General features: G+C 49.5%; 1 protein-coding gene across 3 annotated transcripts in view; it reads right to left on the reverse strand.

Annotated features, from left to right (window-relative positions):
• LOC122384823 (paired box protein Pax-6-like) overlaps window positions 1-17877 on the reverse strand; it is a 49355-nt gene that overhangs the window by 14795 nt on the left and 16683 nt on the right. For all 3 annotated transcript variants that reach the window (XR_006257095.1, XM_043372598.1, XM_043372597.1), the window contains 2 exons: window positions 11897-12079; window positions 8363-8506 (listed from right to left, as the gene is read on the reverse strand). Coding sequence is in view for 2 of the 3 variants with exons in the window: in XM_043372598.1 (XP_043228533.1) it covers window positions 8363-8506; window positions 11897-12079 (327 nt within the window). In the remaining variant the exon portion in view is untranslated. The remainder of the gene's footprint in view (window positions 1-8362; window positions 8507-11896; window positions 12080-17877) is intronic.

Genomic DNA, 17877 nt, shown 5'->3' on the forward strand with positions numbered 1-17877 from the left:
TAGAGCATGGTTGGGGACACAATCGCACGCCAGAGAAAGGCTTTGTCTGCCCCCGGTAGAAACGGACTGAACATGCCAGCTGGGGACAGACCGAAAAACGCACCCCTGCCCCTACGGATTCGTTCGGCTACCTGGTTGGCGCCCTGTAACTGCGAGCTCAGTTGGACTCCCAGGTGCTCTGTCTTTGGTTGGTATCGGAGAGTTTGCCCACACAGATGCCAGCGGGGTATTTGCGTAATGAGCTCTGCGCCGAAAATGAAGCTGTGACTTTTTGTCATGTTAGGCGAATTGTGCACAAAATCTATCCTCCACTTGCTCGCGAAGCTAGTAACAACATTCAGCATGCCTTGCAAATCACTCGTGTTACCGGACATCAGAAGAATATCGTCAGCGTATGCCACTACTGGGATATGGTGACCGAACAGGATGGGGCCGAGGCGAGAGTCATCAAGCTCCTGAATCAGTGGCATGAAGAACATGTTTGTTAAGCATGGTGACAAGAGAGCTCCCTGTCTTACCCCACGACGAATTGCGAAAGCATCTGACCACGCTCCAGCAAAGCGCACTCGGGAAGTTAAATGAGCGTACCATTTAGTCAAGAGGGCCCAGCTTCTCTTAGGTAAGTGTTCGTGTGCACGGAGCAGAACAGCTGAGTGCCAGAGCCGGTCGAAGCACTTCCGAGCGTCTAAATTGGCCACAAACAAAGGAACCCTATGCGACAGAAAATGCTGCGCTGTCTCATGAATAAGGATAGAAGCCTATATGGATGGAGCAAACTCACAGAGGATTATCGCCTGCAGGCGAGCGAATCAGAGTACCACAACCATTCAAGGGAACGTCAAAATTTAGTCAATAGGTTTTCACCGTCACAAAAACAAGACCAAAAGATCACCTTTTGTTCGCTAGTGGGCAGTCTGAGAAAGAAAATTGCCAAGTAAAAGACCTCGAAGAGCTTGTTTTTGCTGAGACGTCTAAAAAGCCAGGGACAATGGCTGTTAGAAACGGCGAAATAAAAAGGATTTCAACGGGGCATGGCAGGTGGGACGAAGCAGGTCTATAAGTGAAACTAGCCTGTCTGTATAATCCTGACAATGACATATTTTCTGTAAGACAAACTTTTTGTTTAATACCACGAAAGTGCACTTTCGCACGAGTCGAAGCACGATAAGGATCCACATCAACCAAATGCCATCAGTTTCCTCAAGCGATGGACAAATTTCAGCTGCCTGTTGTCGTTTAAAATTTGAATGACAGTCTGAGTTTTCAGAAGGCTCCACACTGCGCTTGTAAGGTGACGACTATTGACGTGATGCTTTCTGAGCACCCTGAGCTTGTGCCTGACCAGCATCGTTCGCGCCACGCAGCCCGCGCCTGACCTGCGCATCACGGCCGGTCCGTATCAGCGCGACTCGGCTGATGACTGTGATCTGTGCGCGGCGCGTGACCGCTCTGTGTTGAAAGCACGACCCTCCCCGCTCAAATAGATGGTGCGATCAATAATCACCGGCCAACCCTCCATTACTGGCGTCCAACGAAAATTGGCGCCGCAGTCCGCATAAAAACGAACTCGAACCGCGCCGAATAATGATGTAGTTTTCACCAGGTCGTGTTCTTCTATTACTCTTCCATTGTTGAAGTCCGCGTCAGCCAGCTGATGCGGGTGCGATTATTTGAATTCCAGCACATCATTTATTTAGGACTTATCAAGGCGGTTGGGATCCGGCCGATACGAGCGGTCATTACATTAGGGACGAACGCGAGAGATAGGCCGGCGAGAATGGGCAGATCGGTGGCATCTGAACAAATCTCGTGGCGCTGAAGCCGAGGTCAGGCTCGGATAACACGTATGAGAGGTTCCATCCGACGATTCTCGACACGCGACGCTTTTTGTTCGGCTACCGAATCAGCGGGCCGCAAACTAGCGCATCGCAAACAATGTGCCTTTTTGTTGAGTTGCGTTATCTTAGAGAAACACAAAGAGTCCGAAAGCATTCAAAGAGCCGGATGAGTCAGGCAGGCGACATCCGTGGGCCCGGAGCAAGACGAGCACACTGGCGCGCGCGGCTGGACTACAATTGAGCCCCCGAGCCGTGACGATCTCGGCAGTCAGGGTCGCCGACGTACCGAGAGCGCACCGGCGTAATTTATTGTTCTCCGGTCTCATAAAACCATTACGTGGCTGTCTCTGACCAGATTCTGTCCAATTATGTCTGGCGTGCTGTGGCAGGTTTTCACAGGGACGCAGCCGGCGGCGTGGGCCCTGTTCTGGCCCTGATGAGCAGCTAATTGATGTCGACATGAGCGCTCGGGCCGACTGCCGGTCCGCTCGTGGCTCGCGCACCGTACCCCGGCACAGACACGGATGTCATTGCCCCGCAGAAGCCGGCGGCGCCCGCGGGGGCAATCTGTTCCCTAATCACCGGCCGCGCGCGGCGGGGGAACAATAGAAGCTCGTTTAGAGGTCAGGCAGACTGCCGTGCGGCAGTGATAACTCAGCAATGACCACTGGCACTGACCGGCCGGAGGTGCGGAGCTCTCTTCACATTGTGAGCTCGGACCCACCGTCACTGGGTCAGGCCAAACATTCGTTAGGGTGCAGATGCAGTGTGAAGCCACCTCTCTCTTCTCCCTGCGGCCGCTCGGCACACCTCTCTGCCACGGCGGCCTCTCTGAGGTGGCGAATGAGATGCACGATGTGCACATTCCTTCTCCCGTCACCGACAGCTAGCCATCAGACCCGCCGACCGTCGCCGCTCTAAAGATAGCCGCCGCAGATAATCCAGCTAAGTCGCCGGCTGCCTGCGTTTACGATTGACTTGAAGCCGCGCGTCCCCCGATGCTGCTAGCAGGCGAGACCGTATCGGCGCATCACTGTCGGCGGATAACCAACAGCCCGGCGGACCGAGAGGCGGCGGAAGAGGCCGGTAATCCAGCCAGCAGCTGAGGGGCGCCGCTGAGTCTGGCAGCTGCTTGGACCACCTTCAACGGTCATCAGCAGTGGCGTCCGAGCGGTCACCGCCGCCGCGCGATGACGGTCATCGCCGCGAGATGACGTGTCATGAGACGCCAGATGACGGGCGGGCACGTGGCGGAACAGACGGCAGACAAATGCCGCTCCTCGCTGATGGTGTTTACTGGCGAGAAGTGTCCATCGTGACATGTGCTGTGGGGAGATCCCTCCGTGCTCTCAGTATTGTGTCGCTGACTCCCTCTGTGCTCCTCTTGCGTGGTGCCTCCTGCGCTTTTCCGCTGGCGTTCTGTCCTGTTCTACTCCACTATCCCCCGCTCTGCTCCGCTCTCTACCGCTATGTCCCGCTCTGCTCCACTCCCTCCCTCTGTCTCCCTCTGTCCGTCGCCCTCGTGCGGCGGCGGCGGCGCGTTGTCTCGCGGCTCGCGCTAATGTCCGGTGCTGACGGGGCCGTTCGCCGGCTCAGTTTGGCTGCCCGTACCCGGTCTGGTGGGGCCGATCGGGCGCAATTGGCCGCCATCATCCCGCCGAGCGGCGCCGATCGGCCGGAACGTCGGCAGATGGAGGCGGCCGGCCGGCGCGCACTGCACTCGCCTCCCATTGTGGACTGGTGACGCAGCCAGACGCCGACACCGCCGCCCCTGCGCCGGCGCCGCGGCCGCTGACGGGCGCGGAATGCACCGCCGCCCCGCCGCAGCTCCCCCGCCGCCGCCGCCGACACTCCGCCGTCACTGGTGGAGACCACTCTGTCGTCATCGGAGCGATTCCGGTGGACAGTTCTGCTCATGGATGGTGGATGACATGGGAGATGGCTCAGAGATTCGTGTTTTTGTGAAGTGGTTAGCTAGCTCGTGACTGATAAAGCTTTCAGCCACTCCTAATTTAGTGAATTGAGTCTTAGGCTGGAGACTTCCAGTTTGCGGTTAACTCGCGTTTATTTTGGTGGCTAACTTCCTTACACGCTTAAACTGCTTCGCCGTGGCTCTAAAACTGCAAGTTTATGTTTGTGTAACTCAAGCGTGTTATCTGTCAGCAGAATTACATTATGTGCAGTTGTACTTCTTCACGCTGACACAAAATTGTGGTGGTCGACATAAAAGGGAGATGAAGTTTTAGCTCAGAGTAGTGGGTACACAACCTGTCGGGCTCGCTAGGTTCACTTTTCTCAGTAGTGCGAAGTGCAGCCATAGTGCACTTTGATCAAGAAACTGGTTTGCTGGAGGATATCCGGGGCTTTGCTTGCTGAAGCCAGTGTTTGCACAACGTAACAATAACTTTGAACACAGCTCTGAGACATAAGCGGTGGACAACTCGATTCGAGGCAATCATACTTTCAAGGGTAGCGTGCCTTAGCCGATTAAACTCATGTTTATTCAAACTTGTGAGCTATCCTCGACGTTTAGACTGACGGACCACATGAACCAGCCGGCTTTGAAGTCCGCTATGGCCTGCAGGTCGAAGAAACATTGAACTGAGCTTAGGACTGCCAGGTGTTGTATGATTGAACACTGACATGACTGGCACTCCTTTGGAAAACATACCGTTATTGCTCAAGAGCAGCGCCATTATTTCGAGGATCATTTTGTTGACTCCATGACCACATTGATATTCTGTCTCTGAATGCCTGGACTGAGCTGAGCTCTAAAATCAACTCGCTCTAATTAACATAGCTGTGCCCGTTTACAAGCAGGATCAGGCGTGCCGACCACCAACCGCGCCGCTTTCACGTCACTTTCGAAAGATTTCTCTCCCACGGGTCCGCTGTTTTCCGCATTACAATATTTACAGCCCTGGGGCTCCGTTCTTCGGCTATTCGGCCCTCAAAGAGACCACTTTGCTATTTGCAATTGCATCTTGTTTTTGCCGTGGCATGCCGCCGCGGAGTGCATTGCTCAGTTGCCGGCAGAGTGTCAGTAACAGTAGCACCAGTTGCGGCAACAACGGCCGACCGTGTTGTAACGGTAGCGAGCCGTGCCGTAATTAGTCGTAACAATCCATAACGGCGACGACGTACAACAGTTTGCGACACCGCTGTTGGCCGCGAGGTGTGAAAATCGCGCGGCAGGGTGCAGCGTGGACGGGTCGGTTGGTGGGAGCGCTCCCGGCTCACGGGGAGGAACCCACGCCACGGGCGGGTGATGACTGATGGAGGTTTGGAATCGGCGCTTCCCGACATATTGACGATGAGTTAAGCTTGATCGACGCTGAGTAGCACATCGGGAGAAAGGGAGCGTTGATGGATCCATGGAGAAATGCTTAAAATAATGAAGAGCTGTCAGATGCTGTTCATAAAGTTTATTTTGTATAGGAAAAGCGTGGAAGTATTTCGGAATGTGTCGCTATAAAGGTGACATAAATTCATTAACTTTGCATGACATGGTATTTACAGCATCAGCTGCAGCAATGATTTTTTTTTTCAAGATATCGAGCAAAGAAGGCAAATACGGAATTGTGTTTCTAGCGACTCTGTCTAACGTCATCTTAGCTCGCGGAAGTAAGCTGCTACTTCTCCCGTAAAAGACATTCGAAATGCTGCGATGTTCTTCGAAAATGACTGCATGTGGTAACTGCAGGAAACAGCCGATTGTTGCAGAAGCTGAAAATAGATGGTCGTGCATCTACATCAATGTAGGAGGTCGAACACACTTGCAAGGCATCCCTAAGCCGCTCATAACCGTCAGGAATGGTAGCTGACATTTCATCATTCTGCTGTGCTTCGGACGCTCAACATGCCTGTGGTGATAAATAGGGACTCTTTAGCTATTAGAGGATAGCTAAAAATGTTTATTTTTGGACATCTTTTTATTTATTTATTTATTTACTTCGTAGTGGCCGTCCCCTATCTATGACCGAAGTCAAAGAGGCTATTCTTGGCACTGAGTCAATAAAAGATGGTGATGAAGTGGGTAAAAGAACATCATGCTATGACATAAAAAATGCTTAAAAATCACGATAAAAGCGCACAACACAATGCACATACATATACATACATATCACACTTCGTCCGCACCAGACGTCAGTCGACGTTTCAGCTGGTTTCTAAACTCGGTGACGGTCAGATCAGTAAAGGCGGCGGGGAGAGCATTGTACAGCTCTGCGGCACGGTATGTAAACTGCCGCTTTCCCGCCGCCGTGCCGCGTATGTCAGGGAGACTCAGCAGGTTGTCACTGCGAGTGCTGCGCACATGGTTGGGCCGTTCGCGGTTCGTGAAGAACCGAGCAGCCAGAGACTCGGGCTGCCCAGTCTGACGGACCTTATGAAGCAGTGTGAGGGTGTGATGGACGACCAGGTCTTGGGAACACAGCCAGCCCAGGTCTTCTCGCACGGCGGATATGTGGTCAAATTTACGCTTTCCAGAAATGATGCGGGCTGCATAGTTGAAAATTTTTTGAATGGTTGCCATGTTTCTGCCAGAACCGTTGCCGTACACTGCCAAACCATAGCGGATGTGCGAGAAGACTAGGGCTGAGACGATGATAGGAAGGGATCCGGGGGGTAGGTAGTGACGTAGGTGAGAGATGGCGGTCAGGATCCCTACGCACTTCCGAGACAGCTGTGATACGTGCGAATCCCACGAAAGATGACGGTCGAAAGTGATACCAAGATTTTTCGCCTCGTAGCCGGGAAGGAGAGCTGTACTCCGAAATTTTACAGAGAAGGGGGGAAGGTTTCGTAGATTTTGCCGAGTGCCGATAGGGAGGAGCTCAAATTTCGCCTCGTTGACTTTCAGTCCATTGGACCGAAAGTACGCGTCCAGGGATTGAAGGGCCGCCTCCATGTCACCGATCAAGGCTGGAAAGGCGTTTTTTCTGCCAGAGACGAGAACCTGCGTGTCGTCGGCGTACTGCGTGACGCAGGCGCCGGCGGCATGCAGGCTGAGGTCGTTCGAAAAAACCGTGAAGAGAAGAGGGCCGAGAGAGGAACCTTGGAACACGCCTTTGGTAATTGGACGAGACTGGGAGATAAGTGTTGGAGAAAGGCTGACGCTCTGTGTATGGCCGGACAGGTAGCTGGAGAACCAGGAGGTGTCGATGCAGTAAAGCTGCAGCTTGGATAGTAATTTGGAATGATCGATGACATCGAAGCAGCGACTCAAATCGATGAGGCAGAGAAGCGAGATTTGACTTTGATCCATTGCGTGAAGCGCGCGGTCGGTGACGTTAATGAGGGCTGTCTCGGTAGAGTGTTGGGGCCTGAATCCGTGTTGGGATTGGGAGAGGAGATGGTTGGATGCGAGGTAGTCGTACAGCTGGAGCTGCACCACCTTCTCCACTACCTTCGCGATGACAGGAAGGATCGATATAGGACGGAAGTTTGAAGGATCGTCGGTGTTCCCGGACTTGTGAATTGGATGTACCAGGGCGTGCTTCCAGGATGACGGTACCTCGTTAAGAATGATGCTGGAGTTAATGATGTGCAATAAAACAGGACCGATGATGCTAAAAGAGAGCTTAAAAGTACGAATACAAAGACTATCAGTGCCACTAGCGGAAGAGTTGCGCATACTAAAAATGACTAGCTGTAAATGACTAAGCGTGATGGGCTGAAGGGTGAAAGCGCAGGCGCCCACCCGCGGCAGCCGCACCGGCACCTCACGGGCTGGACCCAGTGCAGCCACCTCCGCGGCTACCCGCGGGCCGACGCCGACAAAATAATCGTTAATGGCGTCAGGGGTGACAGCTGGAAGCACACCCCGGTTTGGTCGCCCATCGGTAATGAGGTGACGCATGTGTCGCCAGAGGGAGCTGGGGCCGTCGCTGCGAATCCTATCGGATATGTGCTGCCGGTTGTCCGCACGTATAGCAGAGCGCACCTCACGGTTGAGCTGGCGGTACTCAGCTGAGGCGTGCCCACCGGCCCGCAGCGCTGCCCCTCTCCGTATAATCAGGTCACGAGTCTGGTCAGATACAGGTGGAGCCACCGGGTTTCTGAGCCGAACATCTCTAAAAGGGGCGTGTCGGTCGATGACGAGGCGGAGCCGATCAATCGAAAACTGATTGGCTAATATCCCGATACCAAACAATGTTTGCGTGCTACATTGATTTGAATCGGCATGCAAACTTATGGTCAACTTAAGCCAGTAAATTGTTTGACATATAACCTATCAATCTATTTTTACTTTTGTAAAAGTGTTGAAGGAAATAAGCTTGATTGATGATTGAATCTTGAACTTTTTCAGACTGATTCTCAAACTAAGCCGATTTATTAGTTCCTTTAATGCGATAAAGAAATGGCATAACCAGAGTGAAGAACAAAAGCGAGAGAGGTGCAGCACTTGAAATGATAAACAATGGATTGGACTCGGAGTCCGAGTGATGTCCGAGTCGAAGCAGGAGTGGAAACCGGGGTCGAAGTTGGGTTCGGAGTCGGCGTGATCGGTACTCACTACTCACCATCTGCCACCAGTTTTTCTCTGATCTCCCACGCGAAGATGGTGGGGTTTTCTCGCTTGTACTGTTCGATCTTGTTGACCACCTGTGGGGTGGCCACCTTGGGCTTGCTGCCCCCGATGACGCCTGGGGGTCTCAGAGAGCCGCCTGAAAAGGAGAGGGGGCGTTAGAAATGCAGGGAGATACCGATAGGGATATCTGCTGGGCTGGAGAGGATGAAGGAAGGCAATAAAAGAGATAGGCAGTCAGATACAGATGCTTGCTGTACCGCATTGAAAACATCGAGTTGATGCAATGACGTTCAGCCTGGCGAAACGGCTCGATCCAACGCCCTCTCAAGACTCTCCTTAATTAGTGCAAGGCTGCTACCAGGATGCAAGGATGTATTTTTAGACATCGATTAGACGCTACCTACCGCGAAACTTCTGGAGCTCAAAGCGCGGTGAACCACGTTGGTGAAGGACAACTCGTCACAAGCTACCCTAGACAAGCGTCAGTGTCACAAAGTGAGCTATCTCGCCGTGTTAGGTGGAGACGAGATGACAACCCATCAGTCAGAAAGGCACCAGAGCGACTTATCCCGAGACAATCAGCATGTAGGCATTCCTGTTTGAAAAGGAACTGTGACAATCAGCACCTGCTACCAGATCAACATTGCACCGGTGCAGGTGGGCAGTAGCCGTGGGTGCCGAGTCTTGCAATGCAAAAAATCACAGCCAGGCTTTATTCAGGCTGCATATTAATTAGACGAAACAAGAGTGAAGGTTAATTCTTTTAAAAAGACTGAACTCAATGTTATTGTGAAATCTTAAATCATAACCCGGCAGTTGCTGGGGTATTTCGCCACCCACCGTTTGCTGGGGGGGGGGGGCGTTAAACGCCCCCAGGCGATAACTCGAGAACCAATAGGCGCAGCGAAACGCACGAGGCGGCAAACGAAAGAACGCGACGAGACGCTTCAGATGAGTACTTTAAAGTTGAATTTTGAGGTCACAGGTCGGGTCAAGGTCAGGTCAAACACCTGAAATCGGGCTTTCAGTAGCATGGACTTCAGGACTTCGCAATGGGCGCCTCTCGTCATAAACTCTGTCAAAACGGTGCACAATCCATCATATAAGGCCTACAAGAGTGTCAGCTCCATGTAGGGGTCATTCAAGCATAGGCCAGGGTCAAGGTCAGGTCAACCGGGTAGGCACATATCTCCGAAAATCAAAACTGATATTCGCAGCCTGTGACACATGTTTTATGGGTAATTTTGGGCGTAGAACACGATGGTGACATTCATTTAATCATATGTGTACGTGTTTGGCTCAAAAAGTTAAATTTAAGAAATGCATGTATCATGGTCGTGAAGTAGTCACGAGAAATTGCCGAGATTCAGTTCAAGATTTTGGAAAATGCGGAACGATAATCAATAATCGAAGATAGCCATTTGATTGTTCATGGTATTGGCAGTCTAATGGCGTTTACGGCATGTCTGTATGTCTATTCTGTGATTTTATATGATTTTTTAAACATATGCCGTTTTTGGTCTAAAACTCAGAAATCATGACGTCACTAAAACCTCGATATCTCAAAAATTTTCCGAACGATTTTTTTTGAAACTTTGTCACAATAAACTTGAATCAATTTCCTACAGGTACCCAAAATTTGGCGCGCCTGCGGCGCGCCGTTTTTACGCTATGGCCCGGCGAAAAAAGTGGGGGCGTTTAACGCCCCCCCCCCCCCAGCAACTCGCGGGTTAAATGGTCATAACTCATAAAACAGCTTACGTACACTAACTAGATCACTGCTCCGACTCATTCTTTGGACTCGCACTGTAAAAGACGCATATTCCGTATTGGATTGGAAAACGACGTTTAAATTCAAGATATCCCCTGGTGCACAACTTTGATCGACGTTTGTTCAATATCAACGACTATCAGCCTAAACGTAACGAAAACACTAAATTACATCGGCGCAACGCACGCGTACACAGTAATCACCATATTTTGACAGCGAAATCGTGCATCAACAACAAATCAGTCGGTCGCGACAGCGGAGCGCACAAATCAGCGCCGAAAATGTCCATTGGCCCGCTGTAGTAGCGGACATTTTCCTGCCCAACTGCAGTGGCACACGCGCTGATCTCGGGCGATTATCAGTACCAATAGAACGGCAGTGCGCCGGCCGTCAGCAGCACGAGACGCAAGACAAATGGTGCCTTACGCGCCGGGAAAATTCGCCACGGGTCGTACCCGGCCCTGTCCGGTCGCAGTGCGTTGAATCATTGAGCGCAGCGTGGTGTGGAGACGGTGTCGCCGATGCCGACGGGGCTGGGGCGATCCACGAAGCGCGCTGCGACGCAGCTGTACCGGGTTATGCTGCCGTGACGGAAGTAATTGAGCCCACAAGCAACTCTTCAGCTAATTCATTAACACTGCATGTAGTGCACGGAACCCAGGCTTCGCTCGATTACATAACGCCGACTTTGTGACCGGAGTGCAGTTTGGGGTTACAGTAAGGAGGATGAGTCGTGTCGAAGGCTGTCTGCCAGTTCATTGTATGAGTTTCCGTTTATGTACGGTGTTTATTTACTTTTACTTACTCTCCATGCCTAAACTTTTGGTTGTGTGAGATACTGTGTGCTGTGGTAGACTTTCCCAAACTTGAAAATATTATTTCGATTTAACTTGTTATCTTTTGACCTAACTGTTTTTAGTGCTTTTTACTCCGCTAATCGACGCGGAGCATCAATTTTTAAACATACCTACATCAAACAGCATGACCAATACCCGGACATTGGATTGAAAAGGCAGCACCGTTTCGTTCTCTCGCCAGGTGCCGTACCCATTAAAGGCTGCCAATGCCTGTTCACGTTAGCTCGTGGCTGATTGGACTCGTGGCCATTTCCCTCTGCAGAGTGTCACTTATCAGCGATGATTGCGAGCTTGCAGTGCCAATCGGAGGTTTGCTGCATCATCTCTTATGCGCCGCATCACCGGCCTCACCATGAGCAAATACGAGACTATCGGTGACCAAGGTAGTTTAGATGCACGGCCCTGCGCTGCCGAAGCGTTCCTTTGCAACCAAAGTTGACACCCTTGATTGCGAATAACTATTCAGCTATCGAATGCCACTTGGACTTGAGTGAGCCGCCTTTAGCCCTGGAGCTTTTGAATAAGGGTGCAGGTGACTGAGCACTCGCCCGTTCTGCACACACTGATGAAGCAAACTCTTCGCCATTGAAGTGTTTATGATGTATAGGCAAATGTGCCGATGATCGAGACAATCAACTGACCCACCTTTTTAGAAACAAAGTTGGTCGTTGTGGAGTTTGAAAGGCAAATTGGAACGGTAAAAGGCACCACTGGGTCTTGGATGGGTTAGAAGCATGGAATGTTATTTGGGTGAACATTAGGTTACTAGGTATCCCATTGGCGTTTCTAAAGACATCGACGTTGAAAATCAGTACAGCAACAATGACGCATTGGGGCATGACATCTCAGGGCAGATTATGATGTCTCCACAAGACGTTCAACGTATTGTTCTACTTACTGAGCAGCTTGGTGACGGCCGTCTGCTGGCTGATCATCTGCTGGGCGAGGTCGTACGGCCTCATCGTGTAGCGGTTCAGCTCAAGCAGCCGCGCAGGAGACATCTGAGACATCTGAGAGAGCTGAGACATCTGAGACAGGCCGTGCGAGCTGTACAGCTCCCGCAGCTGCGGCGGAATGGCGCCTGCAATGGAGCGGAGGCGCGGAGTTAGTCGCGGAGTTGTGCAGTCACCGAGTTATGGTAACAGATAACTCCGCTGCACACTCGCCATAGAGGTACACAGAAAACACACCCTCCGCCGAGTTAGGCATGCAATATCGCCGAGTTACCCTAGCTTAGTTACACTCTCGCCGAGTTACACACTTGCAGTGGAGTTACACTCGCCTAGTTACACCCTCGCCGAGTTACACACTTGCAGTGGAGTTACACTCGCCTAGTTACACCCTCGCCGAGTTACAAGCTGTCACTGCCGTCTCCTCACGGCACAGGTGTAGGCTGAGAGGCTTTTCGCATGCGAACTGCCCGTTAACCACCTGTGACCCATCTTTGACCCAGCAAACTGCACACTCGAAGGTGATCGAACTAATTTACAGAGGGGATTCTGGGGTCTTAACATTAGGCTGAATCACGTTACAAGTTTTTGTCTCAGCTTTTTCTGATGCTATAAACTTAGCAATTAGCATGCTTTTCAAGGTACTCGATATAAGATTACCAAACTACATGCTCCAATTTTGTTTCTTTTTTATATTGTCACCTTAACTTAAGCAGACTTGTTATCACTGTTCAGTAACTTTCCCTAAACGAGACACCTGAAAAAAACTAGTCCTTCCAAAGCGAAACTCACCCGAAACAACCATTTCAATATATTTCCAGTCATTTCCCGTTATCGTTCAAGATGGCGGCGGCGGTCGCTCAATGGCTACGCATTCCTGGTTGACGCGGGCGCCCCGGTAAGTCCGCGGTCGCTCCCCACACACTCATTCCTCCGCGGTGTGAATGACTCATTTCCCATGCCGAGCGTGGCTGACGACTGGCTTTGCCTTCCGTTAGCCGACAGCGTTACTTGTACAAACCTGAGAATGTCCTTAAAGGCTGTCTGGCTTAAACCAAAAATGACGCCGACAGTAATCGCATTTATGTAAAACCGATCATGCGTGCAGTTTAGCGGGCAATACACGCTATCGGGGCTTACTCGACTGAACTGTTCGACCAAATAACAGAGCTGATTGATCACGATAATCGCATTAATCGCCGTATCATATCATTCAGCCATTCGTCTAGGCTAGCCTGATCTTTCCGATGTTGTATTTTCAAAGTATGCTGTGTGCTTTGCGATAACGACATATCGCCTTATCTTTAACGATACTGAGAAGATTCAAATGCACTTTGTTTTATGGAAGGACTGGGTGGTGAATAAATTGAAAACCATCAAGATACACCGTAGAAACACAATTTATTTACCACAAATCGACACTGTTTGCACATCTACACAGCGACATACGGTCACGGCAGCACCAGGATTCACTGCTGCCTACTGCACAGTGCAATTGCACATGCATGGCAAAGCGACGCGCTGATTCCCGACTCCAAAAGCTGATTGGTGTGTTTTAGCAGATAACAACATTGTGCCCGGCTTATGATGGCTCTGTTACCATGCCAACCAGGCCGCTGTGCATAATTTGTGCTGACATAATTTGGGCGTGTATGCCATTGATGCGCTGCAGGTAAAATACGATGCAGCCGTAATGCGCGCAGTTGTCACCAGACATCGTTGCACTGAGCTGTATTCGGTCACATTTTGCACATGCATGTCATGCTATTTAACTCGACAGTTTCATAATTGTTGACTATAGCCTAAAGGAGTTATGCGACAGTTATTGAAAATTGATGATGCAAAAATATGAAAAATGTTAAAGGTATTCAAAAGGTTTATAGATAAGTATTTGCGTTATAAGAGGACGCTTAGAAATTACTGAGAATTATATTTTTATTTAAATATTGCTCTTCGGCTGACCAGCCTTTATTTGAAGTCATAATCGCATCGTATCAAAATCGCGTCGAGTCCCGCACCGAACCGAACCGATATGTCTGCCCAGCCGCAGCGAGAGCGCAGCAGCTCAAATTGGCCCCTGCAATTGCCAGACGACGAGCGGCTCGAACACGATTATCGACATAGTACACGGTGACAGCACCGCTCCTCTCTAAAAAGACTGTGCCCGCTCGGACCGATTTGGACAGGGAACGCTGTGTTCTGCGCGCCTGGGACGCGATGGCGACGCGTTAGAGGACGCCGGTTCTGCAGCGTCGCCGGTCGATGTTTGACACAAAGGGCCGTGACACCCGTGTCACCGTGTCACAATGTGAGTGTCACCCGTGTCTCTGAGTGTCACAAAGGTGGTGACAGCTCCCGGCGACCGCGTCCTGAGACGGTCCGGAACGGTGGCTCACCGTGGGCAGAGGCAGGCTGAGCGGTCGGACAGGCAGGCAATAATAATTATTTTGTTTTTTGAAAACCCATGTCTCACAATAAAAAGTTAGAATTTGTAGTTTTTTAGCATAGTTATTACAAGGATAAACTAATCTCTCATCAAATTTCAACGTAAGAAGCGTGAAACAAGTGTACAATATATGCATATATGTCGATTATTTGTGTGCAAAAGTTTGCTTTTAAAACGTGATAAAGTAGTGATTTATTTGTAAGATTATACTCATCATATAAATGTGGTTTTACATATTTTGAAAACATCTAAAACAAAACATTGCTTTCAAAATGTGCACCTTAACTTGCTATTGAAATTTGAATCTCATCAACAAAATAATATCGCCTCATATGAATGCGTGTTACTTCAACGCAATGAGGTTTGCAGCCTTTACATTATCTTTCTAAAATTTAGAATTATCCTTTTAAAATTTGCGCCGGTGAGGTGCACCGCGGCAGGTCGCCAAACACACGAACGGTAATGCGTCAGCCTGGTGCATCCCAGCCCACAGGCGGTCATGAACAAAGATGAACTGAGCAAAGAGATTTCGGGAGATTGAAAAGGTGCATGCTATGTCAATGTAAATACATGTGATGTCAGTATGTAACCAAATGAGAATTAAAAAAATATCCAGCACAGTTCAGTCAATGAAAAAGGTGAATTGAGCTGGGTCACTTTCAAAATATCCCAGCAAATATTAGTTTCCATGGAAGCATAAGCAGTAGCGGCCAAACACCTTCAATTAGGGGGCACTGCCGACTTTTGGTCCCATTCTTTCCATGCAACGCCCATTGGGCTAATGTTAGAATGCCAAAATCAAAGGGCAGGGGGCACGGTGCCCCGGTGCCCTCCCCGTTCCACCGCCTGTGAGCATAAGTGATAATTGACTCATCACCCAGTTGCCTAATAAATCATCTAACTTGTCTTTGAACATTACAGACAGCCTAGAACCTACAAGATTTAAAGGCACTAAATTCATTTTTATTGATTACAATCATGCTCAAAGAAACGTTGTACCATATAAAACTATGGGCACTAAATAAGTTTACTTAACCCGCGCACCGACGGGGGTCTGCGCCAACTTAGTACCGACGGGGGGGGGCGGATAACCGCCCCCCCCTGAGATCTCGAGAACGAAGCAAGATAGCGACAAGCGGTAAACGGCATCGGATACGCACGGTCAAGATCTACAATTTTTACTAAGGTCATTTTCAGGTCAGGTCAAAGATGACGTCACAGGGGTCGAAAAAGTCAAAATGGCGGCGCTAAATATGGAGAGAGTTTTTCTCGAATAACTTTCGAATTAGTCAAGATAGGAACAAACTAAGGGCATCATCGTGATCCTCTCGTCAATCCGCATCGAATGATATATATGTTGACCTCGAAAGGTCAAGGTCAAAGGTTGACCTCAGGTCACGTGACCTCGAGGTCATCATGTATATCATTCGATGCGTCTTGACGAGCTGAACACAATGAGACCATCCACGCGTCTGTATCTTGTTCCTGTACGGAGTTATTGGCCAAAAACCTTTGGTGACCTTTGATGACGTCACATGACCTCACAGCTGCCCAACAGCAAAACAGACCTCAAGGTAGTGAAGGTTGATCGTATATGAAGTCATGTATGGTATATGGGGCCATTCCGACCCGTTTTAGTGGTAAAAACAGGGAGTTGATTTTTCCCCCATTGACTTATAATGGGGAGGTCGCGAAATTGACCTGACCTTAGGTCACCGATATCAAAATTCCGAGATATACAAATTGTAGCTACTAATGACCTAATAACATCCTGCGACTTTCAAAGGCCTCCGACTTCTACTGTAGCTCTGGCACGGTGACAAAGTTGCAAAAAAGTGACTTGAGGTTGGGTCATTCAAAGTGACCTGGTGACCTGACCTTGAAAGGTAGGAGGTTCAAACTTGCACACCATGTGTAAAATTGATAAGGGAATAGTCATACCAAATTTCGCGGCGCTACGCGCCGCGGTTTTCCCGCTATTCGCGAAAAACCTCAGGGGGGGGCGGATATCCGCCCCCCCCCGTCGGTGCGCGGGTTAATATTGCGCTCGAAACTGGCTTGATGTATTTGAAAAAAAAAATTGTCCATGAATGGAATTCAACCTCCTATAACTGTTTGAAGTCATGCTCGCCGCTTCTCAGAATGCACAGCCTCTCATTAATGTGAGGCCACTTACGTAACTCCTTTGAGTTGGTTGAAGCCACCAGTTTCAGCCAAATCTAAAATGGAAAAGTTGCCTATCCCCATGGGTTTTGCTGAAAATGGTTGCGCACCATGCTATTCTTGGGGTTCTGTTGAAAGTGTATCTGATAATGCAATAGAAGAGAATGAGATATAGAAATTATTTGATACCCCATTCAATGATAAATCGTTTTTTTGGAAGATAAGCCAAACACCCCAGTCCTTAGGGTAAGACATATCATAACCCATTCACAGTATCGAATTAATGATCGGTAAGCAATCCAGCGCAATAAAAATCAGTGAGTTTCCAACCAATGAAGACGTCAGAATTAGTTCACTCATCACTGGTGCCATCGGACATCATTTCATTTCACAAATTTCAGCCCCATGGTGTTCGAATCAGCGCAGATGCTAACCTGCTGGTTTGGAATGAATGAACAAACGGCACTATCTGCAGAAAAGATCTCAGTCGTGCTATTATATGGCATGGTAGTTTGCTACATTTCGAATTAAAATGAGTGAGACGATTGTGGTTGATGCATAGTTTCCCGCTCAACAATGACATAAGTATAACCAAATAATTTCATTTTACCACCACATGGCCCAATAAATAGTCCCAGAAGGGTGAACAGTATCAAAACGAACCGACCGAACCAACTCAGCGGAACCGATCCGACCTGTCCGATCAAACATAGCAAAGCGAACTGAACCTACCGAATCGACCCGACCAACCCGATTTGACCGACCTAACCGACCTGACGAACCCACCCAAATCGACCCTGCCGTAGCGCGCTGGCCGTTTTCCACGTTTTGTGAGCCATCAGTAAACAAGCGTCACACCGTTCGGCGCAGACCGAGATGACGGCGATAGCGGGCCGGTGCTGCGTGCCGATCGAGTCGTGCACACCGGCTAGTTGCACGTGCACAGACAGCTACACACCGAAAAACCACCATCTAATCGCTTTAATTAACAGCGATTTCCTGCTTAATATGCTGCGTACCGGTTTTGAAATAGGTTGACAATCGCTTCATTTGTTACACTGCAAAATAATCGACGTTGTCATCAGATAAGAATGGTAGTGTGCTAAGTTTCTCTAAGCACTCTGATTGTGGTCTTTGGTGGTCGTGGTATTTGCAACTTGGAATGAATAACTGTAGTGGTAGCTCAATCACCGTGTACTAAATTCATCCAGCAATCGTATTTTCAATTAGATTTTGTGCTATGCAGAAACTTATCCTTATTTTCATCACCATACATCACCCGGCTACTCAAATTATTGTCACTTAGTGACTACCTGAGGC

This window comes from Amphibalanus amphitrite, unplaced genomic scaffold (assembly GCF_019059575.1).
Source record: "Amphibalanus amphitrite isolate SeventyFive unplaced genomic scaffold, NRLGWU_Aamphi_draft 000199F_arrow, whole genome shotgun sequence".
NCBI classification, from domain to species: domain Eukaryota; kingdom Metazoa; phylum Arthropoda; class Thecostraca; order Balanomorpha; family Balanidae; genus Amphibalanus; species Amphibalanus amphitrite.